The sequence below is a fragment of the Elephas maximus genome, chromosome 6, assembly GCF_024166365.1.
Source record: "Elephas maximus indicus isolate mEleMax1 chromosome 6, mEleMax1 primary haplotype, whole genome shotgun sequence".
Classification (NCBI taxonomy): domain Eukaryota; kingdom Metazoa; phylum Chordata; class Mammalia; order Proboscidea; family Elephantidae; genus Elephas; species Elephas maximus.
This window is the reverse complement of record NC_064824.1, coordinates 101,915,141-101,937,740: the sequence shown is the minus strand read 5'-3', so window position 1 is coordinate 101,937,740 and position 22,600 is coordinate 101,915,141. Positions and strand designations below refer to the sequence as shown.

General features: G+C 40.2%; 1 protein-coding gene across 12 annotated transcripts in view; it reads right to left on the bottom strand.

Moving 5' to 3' along the window:
• ABI2 (abl interactor 2) overlaps window positions 1-17,818 on the bottom strand; it is a 110,792-nt gene extending 92,974 nt beyond the window's left edge. For 4 of the 12 annotated variants that reach the window (XM_049887917.1, XM_049887918.1, XM_049887920.1 and 1 more), the window contains exon 1: window positions 17,466-17,815. In XM_049887917.1, the coding sequence (XP_049743874.1) occupies window positions 17,466-17,582 (117 nt within the window). In that variant the 5' untranslated portion in view covers window positions 17,583-17,815. Of the gene's footprint in view, window positions 1-17,465 lie in introns of all 12 variants that reach the window. The other 8 variants (XM_049887929.1, XM_049887926.1, XM_049887927.1 and 5 more) reach the window with 3 other exon arrangements.
• Window positions 17,819-22,600: the final 4,782 nt, after the last annotated feature.

The following is a 22,600-nucleotide window of genomic DNA, read 5'->3' as shown; positions in this document are numbered from 1 at the left end:
AGACCCAACTGAAATAAAAAGGATAAGAGAGTACTATGAAAAACTATAACCTAACAAATTTGAAAACCTAGAGGAAATGGACAAATCTCTAGAAACACAATACCTACTTAAACTAACACAAACAGAGGTAGAAAATCTGAACAGACCCATAGCAAGAGACTGAAAAATTAAAACAAAACAAAAAAACTCCCAACAAAAAAAAGCTCTGGCCCAAATGGCTTCACTAGAGAATTCTACCAAATATTCAAAGAACAGTTCACATCAGTATTGCTCAAACTATTTCAGAAAATAAAAAAGGAAAGATACTTTCAGCTTCATTCTATGAAGCCACCATAACCCTGATACCAAAACCAAGCAAAGACACAACAAAAAAAAGAATTACAGACCAATATCTCTAATGAATATAGATGGAAAAATTCTTTTAAAGAAATTGTAGCCAATATAATTCAGCATCATATCAAAAAATTAACACACCACAACCAAGCAGGATTCACACCAAGCATGCAAGGATGGTTCAACATTAGAAAATCAACCAACGTAATCCACTTCATAAAGAAAACAATCACATAATCATCTCAGTAGACGCAGAAAAGGCATTCGATAAACTTCAACAACCATTCCTGACAAAAACTCTAAATATAATAAGAATAGAGAAATTCCTCAACATGATAAAAGACACCTATAACTCTATGGGTACGTCTACTCTGTTCTGTAGAGTTGCTATGAGTCGGAATCAACTCAATGGCAACGGTTTGGGTCACTTTTATACAAAATCAACAGCCAACATCACTCTCAACGGAGAGAGACTGAAAACATTCCCCTTGAGAACAACAAGACGAGGAAGCCCTTTATCATCACTCCTATTTAACACAGTGTTGCAAGTCCTAGCTAGAGCTGTAAGGCCAGAAAAAGAAATAAAGGCCATCCAAACTGGTAAGAAGTGAAACTAACCCTATTCATGGATGATACGATACTATAAGTATAGAAGCCAAAGGACTCCAGAAGAAAACTACACTAACTAAAAGATTCAGCAGGTTAGCACAATATAAGATAAATATACAAAAATCAGTTGGATTCCTATACACCAATAAAGAGAACTACAAAAAGGAAATCAGGAAACCAAAACCATTTATAATAACCCCTAAAAAAATAACATATATAGAAATAAAACTAACCAGGGACGGAATAGGTCTATACAAAGAAAACTACAAAACACTACTGCAAGAAACCAAACAGGAACTACATAAATGGAAAAACATACCATGCTCATGGATAGGTAGACTCAACATTGTAAAAATGTCAATTCTACCCAAGGCAATCTAGAAATACAATGCAATGCTAAACCAAACATCAACAGCATTCCTTAACGAGGTGGAAAAACTAATCATTAACTATATGGAAAGGAAAAAGGCCTCGGATAAGTAAATCATTATCGAACAACAAAAGTAGCAGATTTTGCACTGCCAGATCTCAGAAACTACAGCTATAGTAGTCAACGCAGCCTGGTACTGGTACAACAAAAGAAACACTGACTAATGGAACACAATCAAGAATCTAGATGTAAATCCACCCACCAATCGCCACCTGATCAGCAAAAAACATCTAAAGTCCATTAATTGGGGAAAACGCAATCTTTTTAACAAATGGTGCTGGCAAAACTCAATGTCCACCTGTGAAAAAAAAATGAAACAGGACCCATACCTCACCAATACACAAAAGTTAATTCAAAAATGGATCAAAGGCTTAAATATAAAACCAAAAATGTAAAAGATCAAGGAATAAAAAATAAGGTTAACGCAAGGGGCCCTAATACGCTGTACAGATAGGATACAAACCATAACTAACAATACAGAAATACCGTAAGATAAGCTATATAACTGAGATTTTTAAAAAGTTAAACACTTATGCTCATCTAAAGACTTCACTAAGAGTAAAAGGACAACCTACAAACTAGGAAAAAAATGTTGGCAATGATATGTCCAACAAAGGTCAAATCTCTAAAATCAGCAGAAAAATTCAATACCTCTAGAATAAACTTCCACACATCTGTCAGTTCATCATACTGTGGTTTCTTGTGTTACTGTGATGCTGGAAGCTATACCACCAGCATTCAAATACCACCAAGGTCACCCATGGCGGACAGGTTTCAGCTGAGCTTCCAGACTAAAAGAAACTACGAAGAAGGACCTAGTGGTCTACTTCTGAAAAGAATTAGCCAGTGAAAACCTTATGAATAGCCGCAGAACAATAACTGATATAGTATCGGAAGATGAGCCCCTCAGGTTGGAAGCCACTCAAAATATGACTGGGGAGGAGCTGCCTCCTCAAAGGAGAGTGGACCTTAATGATGTGAATGGAGTCAAACTTTCAGGACTTCATTTACTGATGTGGCATGACTCAAGATGAGAAGAAACAGCTGCAAACATCCATTAATAACTGGAACAAGAAATGTACAAAGTATGAATCTAGGAAAACAGAAAATCATCAAAAATGAAATGGAATGCATAAACATAGATATTCTAGGCATTAGTGAGCTGAAATGGACTGGTATTGGCCATTCTGAATCAGACAATTATATGGTCTACTATACCAGGAATGACAACTTGAAAGGGAATGACATCGCATTCCTGTCAAAACCATTTCAAGATCTATTCTGAAGTATAACGTTGCCAGCGACAGGATAATATCCACATGCCTACAAGAAAAGACCACTTAGTATGACTATTATTCAAATTTATGCAACAATCAAAAAGGCCAAAGATGAAGAAAATGAAGATTTTTTCCAATTTCTGCAGTCTGAATTTGACCGAATATGCAATCAGGATGCACTGATAATTACTGGTGATTGGAATGTGAAAGCTGGAAACAGAGATGCATCAGCAGTTGGAAAATACAGCCTTGGTGACAAAAACGATGCCAGAGAACACAGAATTTTGCAAGATCTATGACTTCTTCATTGCAAATACCTTCTGTCAACAACATAAATTGCCACTTAACACATGGACTTCATCAGATGGAATACACAGAAATCAAACGGACTACATCTGTGGAAAGAAAAGATGGAAAAACTCAATATCATCACTCAGAACAAGGTCAAGAGCCAACTGCTGAACAGACCATCAACTACTCACACGTAAATTCAAGTTGAAACTGAAGCCAATTAGAACAAGTCCACAAGAGCAAAAGCACAACCTTGAGAATATCCAACCTGAATTTAGAGACTACCTCAAGAATAGATTTGACGTGTTGAACACTAATAATGGAAGACCAGATGAGTTGTTGAATGACATCAAGGATATCATACGTGAAGAAAACAAGAGGTCATTAAAAAGAAAGGAAAGAAAGAAAAGACCAAAATGGATGTTCGAGGAGACTCTGGAAGTTGCTCTTGAATGTCGAGTAGCTAAAGCAAAAGGAAGAAATGATGAAGTAAAAGAGCTATACAAAAGATTTCAAAGGGCAGCTCAAGAAGACAAGTATTAGGACATGTGCAAGGACCTGAAGACAGAAAATGAGAAGGGAAGAACACACTCAGCATTTCTCAAACTGAAAGAACTGAAGAAAACATTCAAATCTTGAGTTGCAATACTGAAGGATTCTACACGGAAAATATTAAATGACGCAGAAAGCATCAAAAGCAGATGGAAGGAATACACAGAGTCAGTATGCCAGAAAGAACTGGTCGACATTCAGCCACTTCAGGAAGCAACATCTGACCAGGAATCGATGTTACTGAAGGAAGAAATCCAAGCTGCACTGAAAGCACTGGCAAAAAACAAGGCTCCAGTAATTAACAGAATACCAACTCAGATGTTTCAAAAAACGGGGGCAGCACTGGAAGCGCTCACTCGTCAAGAAACTTGGAGGACAGCTACCTGGCCAATCGACTGGAAGAGATCTATATTTATGCTTATTCTCAAGAAAGATGATCCAACCAAATGAAGGATCATCAAACATCATTAATATCACACGCAAGTAAAATTCTGCTGAAGATCATTCAAAAGCAGCTGCGGTAGTATATCGACAGGGAACTGCCAGAAATTCAGGCCAGATTCAGAAGAGGATGTGGAACCAGGGACATCATTACTGATGTCAGATGGATCTTGGCTGAAAGCAGAAAATACCAGAAAGATGTTTACCTGTGTTTTGAGTACACAAAGGCAGTCAACTGCATGGATCTTAACAAATTATAGATAACATGGCAAAGAATGGGAATTCTGAAACAATGAATTGTGCTCATGCAGAACCTGTACATGGACCAAGAGACCGTCGTGAACAGAACAAGAGCATACTGTGTGGTTTAAAAATCAGGAAAGGTGTGCAGCAGGGTTGTATCATTTCCCCATACTGATTCAATCTGTACGCTGAGCAAATAATTTGAGAAACTGGGCTATGTGAAGAAGAACACGGCATCAGGATTGGAGGAAGACTCATAAACAACCTGCAATATGCAGATGAGACAACCTTGCTTGCTGAAATGGAAGAGGACATGAAGAACTTACTGATGAAGATCAAACTACAACCTTGGTATGCATTACACCTCAACATAAAGAAAATGAAAATCCTCACACAGGACCAGTTAAGAAACATCATGATAAATAGAAAAAAGATTGGAAGCTGTCAAGGGTTTCATTTTACTTAGATCCACAATCAATGCCCACGGAAGCAGCAGTCAAGAAATCAATGGCATACTGCATTGGGCAAACCTGCTGCAAAAGACCTTAAAGTGTTAAAAAGCAAAGACGTCACCTTGAAGACTAAGGTGCACCCGACCCAAGTGATGGTATTTTCAGTTGTTTTATATGCATGTGAGAGCTGGACAATTAATAACGAAGACCTAAGAAGAATTGATGCCTTTGAACTATAATGATGGCGAAGAGCATCGAATATACCACGGACTGCCAGAAGAACGAACAAATCTGTCTCGGAAGTACTGCCAGAGTGCTCCTTGGAGGCAAGAATGGTGAGATTTTATCTTACGTACTTTGGACATGTTGTCAGGCGGGATCAGTCCCTGGAGAAGGACATAATGCTTGGTAAAGTAGAGGGTCAGTGAAAAAGAGGAAAACCCTTGATCAGATGGCTTGACACAGGGGTTTGCGACAACAGGCTCAAACACAGCAAGGATTGTAAGGATGGTACAGGACCAGGCAGGGCTTCGTTCTGTTGCATACAGGGTCGCTATAAGTCGCAATCAACTCAGTGACACCTAACAACTTAACAACATCAAGACTTTGTTTCTCCTACTGGCTGAGCAGTATTCCATTGTACGTATGTGCTACGTTTTTGTTTCTCCATTCATCTCCTGACTGGCATTTAGATTGTTTTCATCTTTGGGCTATTGTGAATAGTGCTGCAATGAATACTGGTATACAAGTCTCTGAGTCTCTGCTGTCAAGTTTTGTGGGTATACACCTAGGAGTGAAATTGCTGGATGAAATGGTAACTCTTATTTTTAGTTTTTTGAGGAACTATTACACTTTTTTCCACAACGGCTGTACCATTTTGCATTCCCACCAGCAATGGATAAGGGTTCCAATTTCCTCGGATCCTCAACAACACTTGGTATTTCCTGTGTTTTGTTGGAAACCCTCATGGAACAGTGGCTAAGTGCTACAGCTGCTAACCAAAAGGTCAGCAGTTCAAATCCGACAGACAATCCTTGGAAACTCTATGGGGCAACTCTATTCTGTTCTATAGCATCTCTATGACTCGGAACTGATGCAATGGCAACGAGTTTGGTTTAACGGGTTTGGTTTTTTGTTTATTTTTCATCTTAGTCATCCTGGTGGGAGTGAGATGGTATCTCATGGTAGTTTTGATTCGCATCTCTCTGATGCCTAATGATCTTTTCATGTGTTTGGTGGTTATTTGCGTATCCTCTTTGTAAAATGTCTACTCAAGTCCTTTTTACCATTTTATGACTGGGTTATTAGTCTTCTTGTTGTTAAGCTGTTGAAGTTTTAAATACATTTTGATTTTTAGATTCTTATTGGATACAGAGAGCCCTGGTGGCACAGTGGTTAAGTGCTATGGCTGCTAACCAAAAAGTCAGCAGTTCAAATCCACCAGCTGATCCTTGGAAACCCTATGAGGCAGTTCTACTCTATCCTACAGGCTCACTTAGTCAGAATCCAATTGATGGCAATGGCTCTGTTCTTGTTTTTTTTCCAACTGGATATAGGGTTTCCAAAGATATTCTCCCAGTTGTTAGCTTTTCATTTTTTTGGTAAAGTCTTTTGATGAACAAAATTTTTAATTTTTATGAGGTCCCACTTGTTTTTTACTGTTTGTGCTTTTGTATTATATTAATCTACTGTTAAAAGCTAGAACTCACAGCATTGCCACTGCATCCTCTTCTAAGAATTTTAAGGTTTTAGGTTGTACATTAATATGACTATTATTCAAATTTACTCACCAACCACCAAGGCCAAAGATGAAAAAATTGAAGATTTTTACCAACTTCTGCAGTCTGAAACAGATCTAACACACAATCAGGATGCACTGATAATTATTGGAATTTGGAATGCGAAAGTTGAAAACAAAGAAAGATCGGTAGTTGGACACATAGCCTTGGAGGTAGAAAAGACGCTGGGTATCGCATGACATAATTTCGCAAGACGAACGACTTCGTCATTGCAAATATCTTTTTTCAACAACACAAACAGTAACTATACACATGGACCTTGCCAGATGGAATACAGAGGGGTCAATTCGACTACATCTGTGGTAAGAGATGATGGAAAAACCCAATAGCGTCAGTCAGAACAGGGCCAGGGGCCGAATGCAGAACAGACCATCAATTGCTCATGTGAAAGTTCAAGCTGAAACTGAAGAAAATCAGAACAAGTCAATGAGAGCCAAAGTACAACCTTGAGTATATCCCACCTGAATTTACGTACCATCTCAAGAATGGAACTGATGCATTGAACACTAATGACCAAAGACCACATTAATGACTGAAGACCAGAAGAGTTGGGGAATGACACCAAGGACATTATACGTGAAGAAAGCAAGACGTTATTAAAAGACAGGAAGGAAGAAAAGACCGAAGTAGATGCCAGAAGAGACTCTAAAATTTGCTCTTGAATGTCGGGAAGCTAAAGTGAAAGGAGGAAATGACTAAGTAAAAAGTTGGGCAGAAGATTTCAAAGGGCGGCTCAAGAAGACAAAGTATTATAACGACATGTGCGAAGACCTGGAAATAAAAAATCAAAAGGGAAGACCACACTCTGCATTTCTCAAGCTGAAAGAACTGAAGAAAAATTCAAGCCTTGAGGTGCGATACTGAAGGATTCTACAGGGAAAATATTAAACGTCTCAGGAAGTATCAAAAGAAGATGCCAAGAAATTTGGAAGACAGCTACCTGGCCAACCAACTGGAAAAGATCTATATTTATGCCTATTCCCAAGAAAGGTGATCCAACCAAACACAGAAATTATCGAACAATATCATTAATACCACATGCAAGTAAAATTTTGCTGAAGATCATTCAAAAGCAGCTGCAGCAATGTATCAACAAGGAACTTCCAGAAATTTCAGCTGGATTCAGAAGAGAACGCACAACCAGGGATATTACTGCTCATGTCAGATGGATCTTGGCTGAAAGCAGAGAATATCAGAAAGATGTTTACCTGTGTTTTACTGACTATGCAAAGGCATTCGACAGTGTGGATCATAACAAATTGTGGATAACATTTTGAAGAACGGGAATTCTAGAACACTTAATTGGAAAAAAAAAAATTTTTTTTTTTTTTTTTTTAATTGTGCTCATGAGGAGCCTGTACATAGGTCAAGAGGCAGTCATTCTAACAGTACAAGGGGGTACTGCATGGTTTAAAGTCAGAAAAGGCGTGCGTCAGGGTCATATCCTTTCACCATTCCTATCCAATCTGTATGCTAAGTAGATAATCCAAGAAGCTGGACTATATGAAGAAGAACAAGGCATCAGGATTGGTGGAAGACTCATTAACAACCTGTGTTACGCAGATGACACAACCCTGCTTGCTGAAAGTGAAGAGGACTTGAAACACTTACTGATGAATACCAAAGACCAGTGCCTTCAGTATGGATTACGTCTCAACATAAAGAAAACAAAAATTGTCACAACTAGACCAATAAGCAATATCATGATAAACGGGGAAAAAAGTGACATTGTCAAAGATTTTATTTTACTGGGATCCACAATTAATACCCACGGAAGCAGCAGTCAAGAAATGAAAAGACACGTTGCACTGGGCAAATCTGCTGCAAAAGACCTCTTTAAAGCATTGAAAAGCAAAGACGTCACCTTGAGGACTAAGGTGTGCGTGACCCAAGCCATGGTGTTTTCGATCACCTCCTACTGCATGTGAAAGCTGAACAATGAATAAAGAAGACCAAGGAAGAACTGATGCCTTTGAATTGTGGTGTTGGAGAATATTGAATATATCACAGACTGCCAAAAGAATGAACAAATCTATTTTGGAAGAATTACAACCAGAATGCTCCTCAGAAGCAAGCATGGCGAGGCTACGTCTCACATACTTTGGACATGTTGTCAGAAGGGATCAGTCTCTGGAGAAGGACATCATGCTTGGTAAAGTAGAGGGTCAGCGAAAAAGAGGAAGACTCTCAACGAGGTGGACTGACACAGCGGCTGCAACAATGGGCTTAAGCATAATGACTGTAAGGATGGCACGGGACTGGCCAGTGTTTCATTCTGTTGTAATACAGGATCACTGAGTCAGAACCAACTTGATGACACGTAACAACAACAATAATAAGATTGCACATTTAGGTCCTTAACCCATTTTGAATTTGTTTTGTGTATGGTGTGAGGATGGATCCTGGCACTACGGAAAAGGCAAAAGCTATAAGAACAAAAAACATTAGTGTCTGCAAAAGTCTGGGAGTGGGGAGAGGAGGTTGACTACAAAAAGCACAAGGAATATTTTTTTATTGTGGTGTTCATATAACTGTACAAGTCTGTCAGAATGCATAGACTTGTATGCTTAAAAAGGTTGCATTGTACTCTATGTGTATTACATCTCAATAAAACTCACTTAAAAATCAAATGAGGAAACAATTCCATATTGTAAAGGATTCAAGGCAAAATTCCTTTGTGGTCTGAAATTTCTATATCAACATATATTACTTGTATAAAGACAAATAAAAAGTGAAACAACTTTCCTTGAAAGCTAATGGCTGCATAACTGTATTCCAAGTAATGCTCAGAGAGTATAAATGTCACTTAAAATATCTAATAGAAAAAAACTTATAAATTTACAGGTAATTATATTCAGTCTATAAAATAATTCAGTACATAAGCTCTAGTATACTCAAGTATGTATTTATGACATTCAACAACTGTTTACGCAGTGCCTACTATGTGTACAACGTCTCATGGCCAATGGGATGATATTAAAAGTTTAATATATAACTCTAGCTTCTAGGATCTTTATATCTAGAGAAGGAAGTAATACACAAAGTAATAGGGAATTCAACATTGCATGTGTTAACCGCATTTGCCACTTTATGAAGCCAATCTATTAACCAGTCCTATAAAAATTCAACCATGAACTATCAAAAGTCTACAAATACCCGGACGTGCTTTTAACTCAAGACTGAAATCACTCCTGAGGTTCACCCTTCAGCCAAAGATCAGACAGGCCCATAAAACAAAACCAGACAAAATGAACGCACCAGCCCAAGGGAAAGGACAAGAAGGCAGGAGGGGAGAGGAGAGCTGATAATGGGAAACGCAAGGTCAAGAAGGGGAGAGTAATGACATGCTGTGGGGTTGGCAACCAATGTCACAAGACAGTATGTGTATTAATTGTTTAATGGAAATCTAGTTTGCTCTGTAAACCCTCATTTAAAGTACAATAAAAACAAATAAAATGTCTACAAATAAGCTAATATAATTTTCAAGATATTCCCATCCATCCACCCAAAGATTATCCTACCACATACTATTAAATTCCCTACATTTTAAAAGCAAAGAAAACACCAAAGGAACCTCCTGCTCAAAAATATCCACTCTATATACTCTATGCATAAGTAAATCAATTTGGTTTATAAACTACTCTCTGGGAAAGGAAAGAAGAGGTCTGAGGCTGGAAGGGCCCCAGTGATCATGGTCCCCAGACCTTCTGTTGGCCCACTACAGGAACCATCCCCGAAGCCAGATCGTCAGACATGGATTGGACTGGACAATGCGTTGGAGAGGGATGCTGGTGAGGCGTGAGCTACTTGGTTCGGGTGGACACTTGAGACAATGTTGGCATCTCCTGCGTGGAGGGGAGATGGGAGCGTAGAGGGGCTTAGAAGCTGGCAAAATGGTCATGAAAAGAGAGTGGAAGGAGGGAGCGGGCTGTCTCATGGAGCGGGGGGGTAAGTAATTGGGAATATGTAGCAAATTGTATATAAGTTTTTATGTGAGAGACTGACTTGATTTGTAAACTTTCACTTGAAGTACAATAAAAATTATTGAAAGGAAAAAGAGCCTGAGGTAACCAAACCTATCATACATTCATGGGGACAGTGGTGGTTCAGTGGTAAAATTCTCGTCTTCAATGCTGGAGATTCGGGTTCGATTCCTAGCCAATGCATCTCATGCACAGTCACCACCCATCTGTTATACGGCTTGTGTACTGCCATGATACTGAACAGGTTCCAGTGGAGCTTCTAAATTAAAAAGGACTAGGAAGAAAGCCTGGCCGTCTACTTCCAAGAATAACCAATGAAAACCCTATGGATCACAATGGTCTGATCTGCAACTGATCATCACAATGGCGGAGGACCAAGCTGCATTTCCTTTCACTGTGCACAGGGCCGCGATGAGTTGGGATGACTCAACAGCAGCTAACGACAACATCATACAGTCACACAATCATACCAGCATAAGAAGACAAAGTAAACAAAAAGTTTATAACTTGTTCGGAAAAAGACAATTTCATACCAGGAAGCTCTTCAAGGAAGGGCAAAATACATGGGGTTGGAATTCTTGAATCCATAAAGGAATTATGAGGCTATAACCCTTGTGGCTTAATGGTTAAGACTTCGGCTGCTAACCAAAAGGTGGGCAATTCAAATCCACCAGCCAAAACCCTATGCAGCAGTTCTACTCTGTCCTATAGGGTCGCTATGAGTCGGGATGGACTCAATGGCAAGCGGGTTTTTATTTCAAGCACCCTGAGGAAGGAGCAGGAAGTGGACAGATGACAAAATTTTAAAAAGAGTGAGGAGCTCAATGTAATTTAGCCTGTTTTTTACAATCTTGTCAAAAGGTTCTGATAGTGACTGACTTATCACTGAAAATTCAATCACCAAATGCCTCTATTGAGAAGTCAGGACTAGTTCTTGGAGGATAATAAACCTTTATCAACTTCTGATCAGCTGAGCTACCTCATTCAATCTAGGGGAATTCAGCCTCCCCAAGTCAGCCTAGTGTCCAGTTCCCTCCTCTTTGTGGAGGTAAAGAAAAGACAAAAAATCAGAGAGAAAAATGTAAATATCAGTCGTCAAATTGTTACTCTCAAATAACCTCCTCTTCCTCCATCTTCATCCTAGGTACTCTTAAGATTCCTCCAGTTGTGAGAACATACAGAACTCAACCCATAAACACAAACATCCTCCTTCTGGTATACTGTATGACATCCATAAAAAAGAAAGTTAAGCCTAAACCAAAAATCCAAACCAAACCCATTGACTCATAGCAACCCTACAGGACAGAGTAGTACTGCCCCACAGAGTTTCCAAGGGTGTAAATCTTTGCAGAAGCAGACTGCCACATCTCCCTCCTACGGAGCGGCTGGTGGGCTCGACTCTTTGCATTTCCAGTTAGCAGCCAAGCACTTAACCACTGCACCACCAGAGCATCATTAAAAGTTTCTTTTAAAAGCAAGAGATAGAAGGTAATATAGAACATAAATTCATTTTTGTAAAAAATAATAATGATGTCGTATAGTTGTGTATACGGATATAGTAAGGAGCCCTTGTGGCGCAGTGGTTAAAGCGCTTGGTTGTTAACCAAAACATCGGAAGTTTGAACCCACCAGCCGCTCTGCAGGAGAAAGACGTGGAGGTCTGCTTCCGTAAAGATTTACAGCCTTGGAAAGCCTATAGGGCAGTTCTACTCTGTTCTATAGGCTCGCTATGAGTCAGAACTGACCACGGCAGTGGGTTTATAGGGATATAAAAGGAGTTCCTGGGATGAACAAAGAGTTAAGTGCTGGGCTACTAACAGAAAGATTGGCAGTTCAAACCTATCCAAGGGTACCTCAGAAGAAAGGTTTAACAATCTGCTTCCAAAGGTTACAGCCATGAAAACCCTCTGGAGCGCAGTTCTACTCTGAACCTATGAAGTCACCGTGAGTGAGAATCAACTCCATGGCAACTGGTTTAGTTTGTTTTTAAAATGGGGATATAAGCAACCTACTTCCAAAGGGTCACAGCCTTGAAAACCCTATGGAAGAAGCAGTTCTACTCCACAACACATAGGGCTGCCACGAGTCAGAATCAACTGGGCAGCAAATGGCAATGGAGATAGAGTTCTGAAAAGATTAAGCAATTTTTAATTTCTTAATACCTATTTGCATTTTTTAATAATTTTTCAACAATGGCAGGTACTCTAATGGTTTCATCAAATAAAATTTTTGAATCTTTATATTACAATAATTTTTTATGAAACTGACTGATAAGCCATTATTCTATGATCCCCTTATAAGCCTTTCACGCAATTTTCTAATTTTTATTATGCTTTAAGTGAAAGTTTACAAATCAAGTCAGTCTCTCATACAAAAATTTATAAACACCTTGCTATATACTCCTAATTGCTCCCCCTCTAGTGAGACAGCACACTCCTTCCCTCCATTCTTTTCACGTCCATTCTGCCAGCTTCTGACCCCCTCTGCCCTCTCATCTCCCCTTCAGACAAGAGATGCCAAAGTAGTCTCATGTGTCTACTTGATCCAAGCAGCTCATTCTTCACCAGTATCATTTTCTATCCCATAGTCCATCCAGTACAATACCTGTCTGAAGAGTTGGCTTTGGGAATGGTTCCTGTCTTGGGCTAATAGAAAGTCTGGGGACCATGGCCTCTGTGGTCCTTCTAGTCTCAGACCATTAAGTCTAGTCTTTTTACGAGAATTTGAGGTCTGCATCCCACTGCTCTCCTGCTCCGTAAGGGGTTCTCTGTTGTGTTCCCTGTCAGGGCAGTCATCGGTTGTAGCCAGGCACCATCTAGCTCTTCTGGTCTCAGGCTAATGCAGTCTCTGCTTTATGTGGCCCTTTCTGCCTCTTGGGCTCCTAATTACCTTGTGTCTTTGGTATTCTTCATTCTTCTTTGCTCCAGGTGGGTTGAGACCAATTGATGCATTTAAATGGTCGCTTGCTAGCATTTAATACCCCAGACGCCACTCTCCAAAGTGGGACTTTCATGCAATTTTTAATGAATTCTGGGAGTATCTTTGTTAATAAAAGGAAAAACAGAAAGCTACTAATGGATTGTCTCTTATCATTCAAAACAAATATGCCAAATACAATTTTAGAATAAATTTTTAATTTCTGTTCTTCTGAGGGAATTCATGTTATGGGATGACTTTACTCCTAATCCAAACAATGGACAATGGAGTTTTTACTATGAATCTATGTGAATTATCAGTCACAGAAAGTAATAACTTTCTTTTATCTAACAGAAAAACAAATACAAACAAGTTGGCTTTCCAGGTTTACTATAGGTAAAGTTACAAATATAAACTTATTTCTCCTACCAAAACATTAAAAGGACCGCAAACAACAACAACACACAAAAAAACAAACTCATCACCATGGAGTCAATTCTGACTCAGCAACTTATACAGGACAGAGGAGAACTGCCCCATAAAGCTTCCAAGGAGTGGCTGGTGGTTTCGAACTGCCAATCTTCTGGCTAGCAGCCAAATACTTAACCACTGTGCCATCTGGGCTCCTAAAAGGACTACAATATTATAAAATTCTTCTATTCATAAAAGTGTAGATTCCAAGTCAATCAAAAGAATTCTTTTTATTCCTGAACACTTCCTAGTATATTAGGCATTGTATACTTATATTAATAAATGAAGAAAAGACACACAAGTCTTAACACATTCAAAAAATGTCCTTAATTACTCAATCGTTTTTACAGGCAGGAAATAAAGTCAACCTGGTTATAATTTTTTATCACATTTTAGGAAAAAAATTCTCACACATTTTTCAAGGGTTAAAATAATAAAACAAAATAATCTAAATTTTTATTAAAGATGATTTTTAAATTTCTAAGGTTAACTGCATCAGTAAACTGAAAAACTAGTATTTACAACCCTGCTGTATCTGCAGATTCAGTGTACGTTAATATAGGCAATGTCTGATCACTTCCAGAGCAAATGATATTTCTGAACGGTACTTTTTTTTATAAGACAAATAATTCAAACAGCATACAGCCGTTTCCAAAAGGACAGAGCAATCATTTTCCTTCCTCTGCTCACTTTTCACACTGAACAACCCACATTTAGAATATTTTGATTTACCATAGATTTTGCTGAACAACAAATTTTACCATTTACTACAAAGGATCAACAGATTTCTCCTTATTCTGCTTTACAGGCAAAAATTACATTTTCGCAAAATAAAACGAGTGCTGGGTTAGTTAATTTGAGCTACGGGTTAGGGCATGATGCTATAATAAGGCTAAACTGACCGTCTGGATCTCTGATCCCACCAATTAACTTCCATCTATTGCAGGGTCACAGGCAACATCAAAACCCTCCCTGGTCAGTTCTTTGGTCACATGGAAAGCCAGCCAAATGTGCTGCTGGATCAGCACAAATTCACCGCAACATGTTCTATTTATCAACTATACGACAAACAAACCAAGTAAGAGCTGTCATTGTGAGAGAGGGCGTCAATAATATAGCTACTGAATCCTAAAACAGATGGTAATCTAAGAAGTAAAAGTGTAAAGTCTACTTCAAATGCTAAACTGTAGAAATTAGGGATTTTAAAAACCCAAATCCATTTCTATCACATCAATATTTATACACTGGGTTTAAAAACACCACCACACTAATTTTTGAGTCCTATTGCTAAGACAGATAATGGTGGCAGTAATGGTCCTCTTTTTCAGCTACAAAAAATATATAAAAAGAAGACAATCACTGATGCCTGTACCCTTTTGGCTTTATTAATCCATTTACTTTTATCTTTATGTAGCAATCGTAAGAGATACAAATCTGTTTCTTTTATTACTTACTGGTGATAACCACACCCAATCACTTTTCCATCCTCAATTTCTCTTTTGACTACAACTCTTTCCCATAATACGGAGCACAAGGCAATGCAATTAACACTTCAATCCTTTAGGTTTTGCCTTTCCTACAGATTGTGAATTTCTGAGACTAGCATAGCTTCTGCCAGTTTTTCTTTCCACCTGCAGTCTATTACAGAGTATAAATCACCAAATCAAAATGCAGCCCTGCTGGTGCAGTGGTTAAAAGCTATGGCTGCTAACCAAAACGTCAAAGTTCAAATCCACCAGCCGCTCCTTGGAAACCCTACTGGGCAATTCTACTCTGTCCCATTGGTTCACAGAACTACCCCAGCCGTCACAGACCTATATGGTATTAATTTGCTCACACATCAGCCTCTCCTAAAAACTAGACTATAAAACTCTGTAGGCACTAAGTATAAGACCCCTCGGTAGCACAAGCTGTTTGTGCTCCACTACTAACCTAAACATTGGTAGTCTGAGCCCACCCAATGGTGTTTCAAAAAAACTCCTGGTGATATGCTTCAGTAAAGATGATCGCCAAGAAAACCCTATGCAGCAGTTCTACCCTGTAATACATGAGGTCGTCGTAAGTGTGAACCAACTAGATGGCAAAGGATCTTTTTTAGGCACTCCGTGGGCACAGTGCTGAGCACAAAGACATTCAAATACATTTAGTGAAAAAATGAGAAACTAAACTTTTGAATCTCTCTGACCTCACTCAGTATCAGTGAAGTACCCTGCCAATACAGACATTTGTATTTTTTGTATTAATCTTTGACCCAAGACACAGCCTTCCTTTTCCAATTAGACATATTTTCAACTGCCTCGTTGGAGGGAAAAAGCTTGTATTATGCCTGGTTCATTCTCCAACAGAAATATTCCCTACAACATAAAACAAAGTTCAGTATATGTCTAATCAAGTAAAATCTCACACTACCACCATTAACCATACCCTCCTTACAAAACTTATGAACTTATATATTTTAACACTTGGGTTTGTTTTTTAATTTACTCTAAGACTTAAGAATGCTTCCCAGTATAGCTGATGTTAAGAAAGATGCCTGGAGAGATGGAGGTGGAAGCAAGAAAAAAAGGTCAGAGTGAAGAAACAATTTAACAGTTTCCATTTCCACCTTTATCCCAAGAGAATTTAAACGGGAAGGAAAAAAAAAATGGACGCAGAACCTGTAATTCAGAATAAATCATCAAGGAAACAAAAGATGCTGAATTTGCAAACTGTGCGTTTTATCCTGCTAGTCTTTCAAATAATTTTTAAAGGACTTTTTTTTTTCCCAAATCCAGAATCTTCTGCTTTATCCTGGAGCAGCTGGATCTCATCTCACCCAATAGCCACTCTCCTCCACCCCCCCATACACATACATACATACACACACATGCCACACACGCACCGTTACCACTATGAGTCCCTGTGCCAAACCAACAATCACGGGAATACTAAACCATGAGGTTCATTTTCCTAATTCTCTCTAAAAAAACAATCACAATCCTTTTTCTCTCAGGAAAATTACCAATCTAACGGGACGGGGGGGCGGGGGGGAGAGCAGCTCATTATCACGCAGCTTCCCTTTCCCATAAGGAGAAAAATGGCAATAATTTCCAACAAGAAACAACTGCTCTTCTACCGTATCCCCGTTAGACCTAAAGGGGGAAAATGGTCTTCTGAGGCATTCACATGAATAGAAAACCGAAGTATTTTACTTTGCAGCAACACAGCCCCTTAAAAATCCTCCAGTGCTTGAGGGTTGGGGGTGACCTATCATTCCCCTCCACAGCCTCCCTACGTGGGGGAGCAGAATTTTGGCAAATAGAAAATGCCACTCTCCGCCTCCCCTGCCATCCCGAACACAGACCGGCACCGAGTGCGGGGGCGGATGAGGGCAGGAGAAGCGAGGAGGCGGGGACACGACACACGCACCGCGCCGAGGACTGATTCACGGTTTTTAAAAATGTTTTAAAAGCCACAATCTCCTCCTGCCGAGGATTCCCACCCACTCTCCATCCCCTGTCCCAGTCTTCACCCTGCACCCCCCCGTCAGGGGCTCAGCCCGGCCAGCTCTCCCGCGGCGGCCTCCGCCCGCTCCCGACGACCCCGGGAACGCGGCCCCCTCCCAGGGGGTCCTCCGCACGCCCCTCACCGCCGAGGCCCGACGGCCCCGCCCGGGGGATGCGTCGCACCTGGATGTAGTTGTTCTCGCAGTAATCGGCCACCCGTTCCAGATTCGTGTAACTGTCGAAGAGGGCCCGGCGGCCCCCCGGGATTTCCTCCTCCAGCAGCATCTGCAGCTCCGCCATCTTCACATCCTCCTCTCACCTCATACAGACCGCAGAAGTGGCCGCGGCGGCAGCGCCAGGGAAACCCAAGGCTGGCAGCGGAGGAGCACAGGCGGCAGCGGCAACCCGCCGGAGCGAGAAACACCCCCCGCGCGCGACAGGGGAGGGGGCGGCGTGGACGGGGGCGGGGCGCGAGCCGACGGACCGCGAGAACGGTCACCGCGGCGACGGCCGGCCGGGCACGCGCACGCGCGCTCCCCTCCCTCCGCCCCCGGGAGCCCGAAAAAGATTCCCACCCTCGGCCGCACCGCCTGCCCCTCCCCCACTTCCGGCGTCTCCTAGCGACGGCGGGGTGGGGGCCGGGATACGCGCGGGAGCCGGGCGCGCGGTTAACCCTTCGGCCCCCCGCTAGTTCCGCTGCCGGGGAAGTCCGCTCGGACGCCTTTGTTAGCCGGTCAAGTAGGCGCTATCCTGCTCCGCTGTCATCCCGCCGGCGTCTTCCACGACTTTCGGCGTTATTCTCACCCTGGGGGCCGGATCCCTGTGCAGATCGAGGCTTTTCTCTGCTGCTGATTGAAGGGCGAGGAGTCCATCCTCCGCGAAAGATCACATCTTCTCAGGGCTGGGATCAAACTCACAAAACTTCCGTGCAGCTTTAAGTGCCGCCTCAGTTTTCATTTTTCTCTTCATCTTAAAGCTCATCCGTTTTGGTACGGATAAGTAAATTCCAGCTTCTTCATCCCAGATCTCCTGTACTCTCGGTTTTACTGCACTTACTTGACCACCAGAGCTGTCTTCCTTTGCCCGTCCCCTGGGGCTCAGCTTTTTTTTTTTTTTTTTTGCCCTAAGTAAAAGTTTACAATTCAAGTCAGTTTCTCCTACAAAAACTTATACGCACATTGCTGTGTGACCCTAGTTGCTCTCCCTACTGTGTGACAGCACACGGAGCTCAGCTTTTTGTGCTTGCCCTCTTCCATGGTTCTCTTCCTCACTGACAGCCTGTTCTGTCATCTCCCTGGTTCTGTGAACGTCGCTGTCTTTTTCTTCCAGAATTCAGTACTTCAAATTCTGAAAACGGTTTTGCTGGTACTAATTTTCTTCCTTACAGGGCTGTTACATGGATAAAATAAAAGTTTATGTGAAAGCACCTTGAAAAGCGAAGTGCTACAAAAATTGTAGATAATTTTGATTTTGCAGAGTTGTTACATCACTCTGTTCTTCTTCTCCAGGTATTCAACTTATATATATCTTTTTTTCCCTAAATCTAAGTAGCCTTCAGAATGTCATTCTTCAATAACTAAAACTCCTGACAACTGCTGAGATATTAAGTCTGTGACTTTTATTTGTACTGGGGAAAGTCAAGGTTGACTCCAGGTGTACCATTTTAGGCATTTGTAGTTTAGAACAGGATCCATTATTTCAGCTCTTGTTCTTGCTCTTTTGATCTCTTGGCCCTCCTACAGTCATTTTTCTTTCTCGTTGAACTGTAAGAAGCCCACAAAATCGAGACCAAACCCAGTGCCGTGGAGTGGATTCTGACTCATAGTGACCCTATAGGGCAGAGTAGAACTGCCCCATAGAGTTTCCAAGGAGCACCTGGCGGATTTGAACTGACGATCCTGGGGTTACCAGCTGTAGCACTTAACCACTACGCCACCAGGGTTTCCAAGAAGCCTACAAGGTGGGTTAAATTATAGGCAGACTTTTCCCTTACTACACTTATTCCCACCTAGCATCCTTTCAAATAAAAAAAAAAATTTTTTTAACTGATTATCAATTAGCCCAACAAACAGATTTCCCTGAGGGATGATTCATCACCCTGGGAATCACTGGGAGAGCAAGGCAGCCCACTCTAAGATTCTAACTCAGCAGCCCTACAAGGAGAGAGTAGAACTGCCCCATAGGGCTTCCAAGGAGCAGCTGGTGTATACTTCTTCTAATTTGTGACTTCTTTGAACCTTAGTTTTCTTAGCTGAAAAAAACAAACTCAGGTCAGTAGTTACCAAATTTGAGCATGCATAAGAATCACCTAGAAAGCTTGTTAAAACACAGATTGATGGGCTCCACCCCCAGAATTTCTGATCATTTGGCCTGGCCCAGTAATTTATATTTTTAACAAGTCCACTGGAAGTTCCTGCGTGGTGCAAATGGTTAAAGTACTCAGCTACTCAGTGAGAGGTTGGAGGTTCATATCCACCCAGAAAGGCCAACGATCTACTTCAAAAAAATCAGCCATTGAAAACCTCATGGGGCACAGTTCTTTGACATACGTGCAGTCACCATGAGTTAGAATTAGCTTGACAGCAGCTAGTATAAGTTCCCAGGTGATGCCAATGAACCCAGGAGATGCCAATGAAACTGCCCTTCTCCATCTGAAGGTCTATGATTCTAGTTGCTGGCAGCGGGGAATTTCCACCAAGAATGGAAATCAAATCTCCCACATAATCAGTTAGCAGCAGAGCTCATTAACCATTTGCACCATCCAGGAACTCATCTTTTCTCATTTAACTGGTTAAGTAACTATTTTTTGCTAACCACAAAGCTACTATTTAAAAACAAGCACTGCTAGGTTCAGGCTCAAAACAGGCCAAACAAAAATCAAATTATAGTATAACCATTATACACGGAATGACTTCCTCTGATCTTGGAAAACTCAGAATGTTCGTTTATTCATTCATCAAGTAAATTTAGCATGGATGCATTATGGAGAAAGGACCAGGAAAGTATTGCTAAAGGCAGACTCTAGGGGCAATCCTGGTAAGAAATGATGGTGATCTTCAGGGAGGGTGATGAAAGAAGTGGGTGGAATAAGAGAAATATTTGAGGTAAAATCATAAGGGGTTAGTGAATGATTCCATGTGGAAGCTAAAGGATAAATCCATGCTGGTAGACAGGTGTCTGGCTTGGGCAACTGAGTAGTTGGTAGTTCCATTTACATTTAAATTACATGATATTCCACAAAACTGTAAAAACTTTTTCCAGTTTACCTTCATTCTCTGTTTCAATCATTATCATCAATAACCCTGGCAAAAAGGACACTATTTTAGGTTCTGTGTTGCTATTGTACTACTCTTGCTAAGTTATTTAATTAATAAACAAAATCCATAAATTGTATATCGTTTTGGCCCTCTCAAGTACTAAAGACTAACAGTTGTAGAGAAAGAGAAAAAAAGCAGGTAACTTGCTTAATTCCTACTATGTGCCAGGATTAATTCAACATTTTACATAAATTAACTCTTAAATATTAAAAAGTAGGTTTTATTATCCCCATATTTTACAGTCCCAAAAAATGAGGATTAAAGGAGCCCTGGTGGTGCAGTGGTTAAGCACACGGCTGCTAACAGAAAGGTCAGCAGTTCAAACACACCAGCCGCTCCTTGGAAAAAAGATGGGGCAATCTGCTTCCGTAAAATTACAGCTTTGGAAATTCTTTGGGGCAGTTCTACACTGTCCTATAGGGTTGCTATGGGGCTGAATTGACTGAGGGCACAAAACAACAAAAGAAGTTAGAAATTTACCAAACCTGCTTAAAAGTCATGGAGTTAGCGGTTCCACACTGGTTTGATAATTTAAAACGTTTTTCTTTTGCATTGTAACATGACAAATCAAACTTCTCTTTATTTTAACTGTAAAGATCAAAGGCATACTTAGATACTTGAAGCCATTCATTATTTTTTTTCTTTTCTTTTTAGGGCTTAACAGAACCCATTTCTTCAATTGCTCCTCATCGTATATTATAGAATTATGGCATGTTCAAGTTGGAGGGTACCTTAGAAAAATCTAGGTCCTACCCCAACATTTTACCAATGAGGAAATATGAAACTCAGAAAAGTTAAGTGATTGCCTAAGGCTACATGGCTAGTAAATGGGAGAGTGGAACAAAGGAAGTTTTAGAAACAAATCTTATTTTAGAGCTCTTTCATGACATTTTAAAGTAATACACTCACAAACACAATGAAATTTAACACAATTCCTTTTTATGTAATTAAGTTCTCTGTTAGATATTACACAGTACTCAGGGGAAATGCAGAGTTTTCATTCAAACAATTGCATGATTAATTGAGTTCCCATTCTTACCCCAAATAAGAAAAATCATAATCAGTGATATTTTCATATTATTTGTACACATTTCTAGGTCCACGGGTGGTCCAAATCGTTTGCCCTTGGCTACTAACTGAAAGGTTGATGGTTCAAATCCACCCAGTGGCACCACAGAAGAAATGCCTGGTGATCTACTTTCATAACGTTACAGCCATTGAAAGCCCTATGGCGCTCAGTTCTGCTCTTGACACACATGGGATCACCACAAGTCGGAACAGACTCTACGGCAAGGGATTTTTTGGTTATACACATTTCTGGTTCTTAGTTAGATTTAAGATCACCGGTGAAGAAATTTTGAGCATACTAAATTTTTGAAACAAAGTTTCTGTGTGAGATTAAAAAAAAAAAAGGTGGAATCTGAGCTTTTTCACTTTTAGGTAAGCTTTATCATTGGAAACTTTGGTTTCAATTTTAGTGATAATAAGCTTTGGTCTCAATTTTAGTGATACTTAATGGTTAAAAATGTACCAAATTGTTGAAAAAGTCTCAGTGTGCAATAGAGCATCCCATGTGTTACAGCTGTGTAAATATAAATTACAAATTTTAAGAAATAGTTTAAAAATTACTGGAAAGAATATACATCTTCTGAAATTAATTTGTTTTTAAAAAATCTCTCCTTTTCAGGAAGTCAGTAGCAATACATGTATTTCCTAATACCGAAAATTTTCTCATAAAACACAGCCATATTAAGGAAAATTATAGATACGGCAAAAGCCGAATTTCAACAAGATAAGCAAGACTATAGAACACTGGACATATATAGTACCCATTTGTCATCCACTTCTGTTGAAAGGTGTGTTTTTGAAGAATAAAAATTCTTCAATTCTTCGTTGTTGTTATTAGGTGCCGTTGAGTCGGTTCCAACTCATAGTAACCCTGTGTACAACAGAATGAAACACTGCCCGGTCCTGTGCGATCCTCACAATTGTTGCTATGCT